The sequence below is a fragment of the Impatiens glandulifera genome, chromosome 4 (assembly GCF_907164915.1).
Source record: "Impatiens glandulifera chromosome 4, dImpGla2.1, whole genome shotgun sequence".
Lineage (NCBI taxonomy): Eukaryota > Viridiplantae > Streptophyta > Magnoliopsida > Ericales > Balsaminaceae > Impatiens > Impatiens glandulifera.
Window position 1 is genome coordinate 41,377,071 of NC_061865.1, and position 7,214 is coordinate 41,384,284.

General features: G+C 30.4%; 1 protein-coding gene across 1 annotated transcript; it reads left to right on the top strand.

The window, feature by feature from the left end:
* Window positions 1-1,033: 1,033 nt before the first annotated feature.
* On the top strand, window positions 1,034-5,771 carry LOC124935141 (bidirectional sugar transporter NEC1-like). Its single transcript, XM_047475597.1, has 4 exons — window positions 1,034-1,216; window positions 5,020-5,181; window positions 5,267-5,386; window positions 5,589-5,771. The coding sequence occupies exons 1-4, from the start codon at window positions 1,034-1,036 to the stop codon at window positions 5,769-5,771; spliced, it is 648 nt and encodes a 215-aa protein (XP_047331553.1).
* Window positions 5,772-7,214: the final 1,443 nt, after the last annotated feature.

Consider the following 7,214-nt stretch of genomic DNA (forward strand, 5'->3'; position numbering starts at 1 on the left):
AGACGATGAGTTGAAGGGAAAATGTGAGTTGTTAAATTTAGATAAAGTTCATTAATCTGATTCACCTATTTTAACAGAAATCGGGTTTAAGAGGATGATGTTGAGGGTGAACATAATGTTCACATGGAGATTAATAATAGTGAGCTAGGTGAATTACCTGCAATTCTATTTAGACGATCTACGAGAGATCGACATCCTTTAACTAGATATTCTCATAATGAATATACGTTGGTAACGGATGGGGGGAGCCAAAGTCATATGAACAGGTTAAAGATACCAAAGAATAAGTTGATGCTATGAAAGATGAAATGAAATCTTTACAAGACAATCATACATTTGAGTTGATAGAATTACCAAAAAGAAAGAAAGCTTTGAAAAATAGTTGGTTGTATAGACTGAAGCAAGATGAGCATTCTTCAGTTCCATGACACAAAGCTTGTTTGGTTGTCAAAGGGTTTAGTAAAAGAAATGGTATTGATTTTGATGAAATATTTTCTCCTATTGTTAAAATGACTTCAATTAGAGTTGTCTTGAGTTTGGCAGATAGTCTTGATTTGGAAGTTGAACAAATAGACGTGAAGACAACTTTTCTTCACAGTTAATTAGAAGAAGATATTTACATGAATCAACCTGATGGGTTTAAGGTCAAGTGTAAAAAGAATTATGTTTGCATACTGAAGAAAATCTTGTATGTCTTGAAACAAGCTCCTCGACAATGGTACAATAAGTTTGAGTAATTCATGAAGGAACACGACTATAAGAAGAATACTTCCGACCATTGTGTGTTTGTGCAAAAATTCTCTCTTAATGACTTTATTATTCTCTTAATTTATGTTGATGACATGCTTATTGTTGGTCAAAGTATTGTGAGAATTAATAGGTTGAAACAAGACTTAGGGAGTCCTTTGCGATGAAGGATCTTGGATCAGCAAATCAGATTCTTGGAATTAGAATCATCCGTGATATAAAGACTTGTAAGAAATTATGGTTGTCTCAAGAACAATATATTGAAAAAGTGTTGAAAATATTTAATATGGAGAAGGCCAATAGTGTCTCTACACCTTTTAAGACACATTTTAAATTGAGCTTTGACCTTTGTCCTTTAAACGATGATGAGAAAGAAGATATGAACAATATTTCTTATGGTTTTACTATTGGAAGTCTTATTTATGACATGGTTAGTACAAGACCAGATAATGCTCATGTCGTTGGCATTGTGAGTAGGTTCATTTTCAATCCAGGAAAAGAATACTAGGAAGCTATCAAGATGATATTGAGATATCTTCGAGGTACATCAAGTTTGAGGCTGTGCCTTGGAAATGAGAGTCCGGATTTAGTTGGTTATACCGACTCTGATATGGTAGGTGATGTTGATTCAAAATAATCTACTTCTGGTTTTGATTACTTTTGTAGGGGGTTGTTGCTTGGCAATCTAGACTTCAAAATGTGATGCGTTGTCAATAGCTGAAGCTGAACTTATTGTAGCAACTGAAGCTTGTAAAGAATTAATTTGGGTTAAGAAATTATTATCTGAGCTTGGTTTTGTGCAGGATAAATACGTATTTTTTGTGATAGTTAAAGTGCGATTTACCTTACAAAAAATTCAACATTTCACTCTAGATCGAAGCACATTGATGTGAGGTATCATTGGATACGTGATTTTCTAGATGAAAAGTTGCTGGTTTTAGAGAAAGTGTATACAAATGATAATGGCGCTGATATGCTGACCAAAACACAACCAAAAGGAATGTTAAAATTTTGTTGTTCAACCGTGGGTTTGAAAACAGCCCTTCCATAGGTGTGATGGAGGAGTTTGTTGAGTTATTTGTTTGGACTCCCAACTATGTAATAAAAAGTTCAACCTGTTTAAGAAGCCCATAAATTTAGAAGCTCAAAATTCTAGAAGCCCAAAAATTCAGAAGCTCAAGAGTCCTTTTGTGTAAATAGGGACATGGTTGGTTGTCTTATTGGAAAAAAATTCTTGAGTTGTTCTCGTTCTCCTATAAGAGGTGGAGGAAGTGGCCTTATCAAATCACATCTAAAAGTAATCTAGCATACACTTGTAGAGTGATAGTGAGATCTCTTCTTTGTTTATCTTTTATCTTCATTTGTTTCGTGTTTAACATTTGATGATAGTGAAGCTTCTTTTGGACAAAAGTCCCGTTGTTTTTACTCCTTGATTTGAGAAGATTTTCCATATTAAATTGTTGGTGTTTTGTTTCATTTATATTTTCTTTTATGTTTGTTATTTCTCGCTTTTAAAGATTCAATCAAGTGAAGAATAATTTATTATCACAAGTGCGGTGATTATTCCGCTTTATTCACAACAAAAACAATGAGTTTTCAATTAGTTTTGTGTTTTTAGTGACTTTACGTGGGTACTTTTCCATTCTTCTTTTCCTTTTTTTAGTGAAAAACTTTTTATTCATCAACAAAAGATAATAGAGTAATGTAAAAAACATATTTTTAATATTTAAAATAATGTCACAAAAGAAAATGAAAATATATAAAAAAAGCATTTCATTTGAATATGAAGAATAAAAATGGATCAAAATCAAAATATATCTGAATTTACTTAAAGAAAAAATAGCATAATTGATAAGGCTAAGTTTCTCTAAGATGTACAACTCAATATGAATATATTATTATGAGAAATGATTAGGTGAGGGAATTTGGTGAAGGAATTTGGTGAAGGAATTTGGTGAGGGAATGACTTGGCATAATCTTATTCGCTGAAAAAATTAAATAATTTTTCTCTTTTCTCTCTTTTCTCCCACTTTTACATTTTCCAACCAATGAAGGTGATGTCAAGTCATTCCCTCACCAAATCCCCTTACCAAATTCCCTCTCTCTATCACTCCTCTATTATTATTATTATTATTATTATTATTATTATTATTATTATTATTATTATTATTATTATTATGTTACTTGAATTTTATATATTAGTTATATATATTTTTATTTTTATTTTAGTATAAACATTTGCATTACTCGTTTAATCAAGATTTTATCATACATGGAAGGTGTCTTAATTAAGATTCAAATTCATAATATTTAATCTTTTAAAAATCATTTTTATAACTTCAATTACTTCAAATAATTTTTATACATATTTTATTTGTCTCTTTTTATTTAAAAAAATTGTTTTCTTAAGCTCTATATTTTTTAGTAGTAATTATCAAACATTTTTGATAAGCCTAGTCTTTGATAACACGTGGTGACATTAATTGTCATATCTAATAAGACAAACAAGAATCATATTACTTCGTAGCAAAATAATTTTTTTTTCTTTAAAGGTTAAAGTGACCTAGCAATATCAATGAACAATTCTCTTTTTAAGAAATATCCTGACTCACCACACACTTGCACAGAAACTTGCTAAACCTAACCTAACCAAGCTGCTAGTAGCAAGCATATGGTTTTCATGCAAACCCTCATATCATGGTAATTCACTTTTTAACTTTTTTCCAGTTTAAATTTTTTTTTAACAAAAAATGTTCTTTAGCTATTAATTATAAAAACTTTATGTAAAGCTGGTTTTATGGCTATTGTTCCCCTATATATAGAGAGGTTCCTGGATTTATTGTGGCATTGGAAGAAGAAGAGAAAATAGAGACAAAGGGATAGAAAGAATTGCTTCTTAATTTTTCATTCTTCCAATCTAAAGGGTTACATGGCAATTTTCTCCGATGCAAACCAATGGGTTTTCATCTTTGGAATTATGGGTAATTTATAAAAGCATCCAATTATAAGTGCCATATATATCATATTTATCTTCTTTAATTGAAAATAGTTTTGTATTTGATTTTACTGTTATTTTATGTTTTTAATAAAATGTAAACTGTTTTTAACATCATTATAACCAAACCCCAATTCATGAAAATCCCACTAAATGGACAAACTTTTTTTTTTATATATTGACTGCTTATACTTATTATTAGTTAATAAATAAGATGCTCACATGGTTACACACATTGGAGATTAGAAGAACAAAGCGAAGGTGATAAAATTAATAAAGTAAAATCTCACAAAAGAAATTAAGATCCATATGATAATATGTGATATTGTCATATTGAGAGTAAGAATGTTATTAGTTGTTAATTTATCTTTCGCTGGTTAGGTGTCTCTTTTAACTAGAGACACCATTGTAGATTGTTGCTACTAGTCATAACTTTCCTTTGCAACACGACGAGGTCATAACATGTATGTGATTTCGATACTAGATAATGTTTTTTTTTTCTTTCTTTAATGATTGTTTGCAATCCAACGTTTTCATAACATGTATGTGATTTCGATACAAGCTCTTGTTTTTTTTCTAATGATTGTAAATAAAATTCATAGTAATTTGCAATCATTAAATACTAACTCAATCTCATGGGATATATGTAACAGGAAATATCATCGCTCTCATTACATTTCTTTCCCCAATGTAAGTAAGACGTATTTTATAATTTATAATAAAAAATTTGTTGAACACCGATTATGGCTTTATTAAACATTGGTGTATTGTTGATTATGAAAATGTTGTTTCCTTCCAAAAGGTAATTGAAATAAAATCACTGTGAAAACCTTTTAATTGTATTGAACACAGCCAATTAAATATTGTTCATTAACTAACTTAACTGTTCCTCGTTGACAACTTTGAAGTGGAAGTATATCAGATCCTTTATTTATTACTAAATTTGGTCCTACATTATTTACTGCAGTCCTACATTCCATAAGATTGTGAAGAAGAAATCAACACAAGAGTTTCAACCAACTCCATATCTGGTTACACTATTTAGCAGCTGCTTGTGGATATATTATGCTTTAACCAAAACCAATTCTATGCTTTTGATCACCACCAACTCAGTTGGTTTGGTTATAGAGTCCATTTATATTATCATCTTTATTTTTTATGCTTCAAGAAGTGTTAGGGTAAGTCTATTTTCACTTCTTCCTTGTTTATTTTTCTTCTTAATAATGTGTGTGATACTATTATGTATTCTTGAATCATTTATTTGTTAACTTTTGCAGATACTGACTTTGAAGATACTCGTCTTGCTGGATATTGTATTATTCTCAACTATTTATCTCCTAACTCACTATTTCTTAAAGGGTGCCGAAAGATTACAAGTAATTGGATTAGTCTGTCTAGTTTGTAACATCCTTGTATTTATGTCCCCTCTTGGAGTGTTGGTAAGCAATATTCATCACTTGAACATGAAAAACAAATAAATATTTGAAATTTTTGTATAAAGTTTTTTTTCCGAATACAATATAGAGAACAGTTGTGCGAACAAGGAACGTAGACTCTATGCCTTTGCCATTATCACTCGCCTTAACAATGAACGCTATCACTTGGTTCTTCTACGGTTTATTGCAAAAGGACTACTATATCACGGTGAGCTAGTTTTTTTACTTCATATTTCTTTCCTTGTCCAACAAATTGTTTTTTTTTTATTTTGAATTATTCGAAACTCTTATGTTTCTTTACACATTTGGTAGGATCAGAATGTTTTGGGCATGGGATTTGGGATCATACAATTGAGTTTTTGTTTATTTTGAATTATTAAAAGCTTTTATGTTTTCTACACATTTGGTAGGTTCCGAATGTTTTGGGCATTGGATTTGGGATCATACAAATCGTTGTTTATCTGTGGTACAGTGGCTACAAGAACGTTCCAGAAGATCAGAAGTTGCCCATTTCCATGGCTACCATCAAAGAGAACAATAGTGATAATGATCATCAAAAGAAGAAAGTGTCGGTCCAAGCTATGTTGTCTTGAGCAACATCCTCTTAAAAATATTTAATATATTTCAAGGTTATATCGACTTTAATATAATATATGTATATAATATAAATGATCATTATTATTAGCTACAACCCATGCAAACTGTTTAAATACTTATATTGTATTGGGAAGATTAAACCAATAATGACTTCCATTATATTTGTAATAGATTTGTATTTTTTTTTTCTCCTTTTTGTTTAATGTCAAAATAATACTTAATCTTAACTTGATGTGATATTGCTTTAATGCCCAAATTTCAAATTTCTATTAAGTTTGTAGTTCATGCCAATGTGACTCATGTCCTGTCACATTCACTTAGAGAGCAATATCATGAGATGAATAGATAATTCTTGTGTAACTGGAACTTAACTTAGATCGAAGGAATTTTATTAATCCAAATTTTGTGTTGGTTATTTCAAACTAAGAATATTTTTTTAAAGTAGAAAAAGAGAGGGAAGGAAAAACATTATATTTTAATTAAACTGAAATCATTTAAACATACAACCAAATCACTAGATAGTGGAGCTAAAAAATAGAGAAATACATAGATATGATTTTGTTAGAAACATTCCTAAAAACCACCACTACACCACAAACTAAAACTAAAATACTAAAACAATGGGAAATAACTACAGTTTCAAACAAACTTCAACACTTCTCCTTGCTTAAGTTGCTATAGATGCAATGTTTCTCCCTTAGGAACTCGAACTTGTTCCTCAGTAAGGCCTTGATGAACATGTTTACTAACTAAAGTTTAGTCTTGCAGTACTTCAACTTAACAGACCCCTCTTTTTGCACTTCCCTAAAGAAGAACATTTTATGTTGAAATGTTTGATCTTTCCATAAAAAACAGGATTGTTAAAGATATAAATTGCAGCTTGGTTGTGAACAAACACCTCTATACAATTTTTTTGTCCCAAGCTCAAATAAATTAGCACTTTCCTCAGCCTAAAAACTTGATTTACAGCATTAGTAACAATAATGAACTCTACTTCTGCCGTGAAATGTGCAATTATTTTCTATTTCTTACAACACCATTCCCTGAACCAAAACTAAAAAATAGTCCGAAGTATTTCTCATATCATCAATAGATCCAGCCCAATCAATACCTGAATACCCCTGCAAAGAAAACTTCGCACATGTGCTGAACTTTATGTCAAAGTTCAGTGTTCCCCTAACATATATAAGGACCCTCCTTGCTGCTCTAAGATGTGTTACAGTTGCACAATTAGTCAATTTAGATAAAATACTTACAACATGCAATATATCAGGTCTGATTTGATTGATGTCAAGTAAATGAGACAACCAACCAACCTTCTATAGATAGCCTCATCAAATTTATCAGCTTTATCACGCTTGATCAACTTCCTCTTTTTACATATAGGAGTAGTCATAATTTTTCTATCCTCCATTTTATACTTCTTTAAGTTCTCCTTG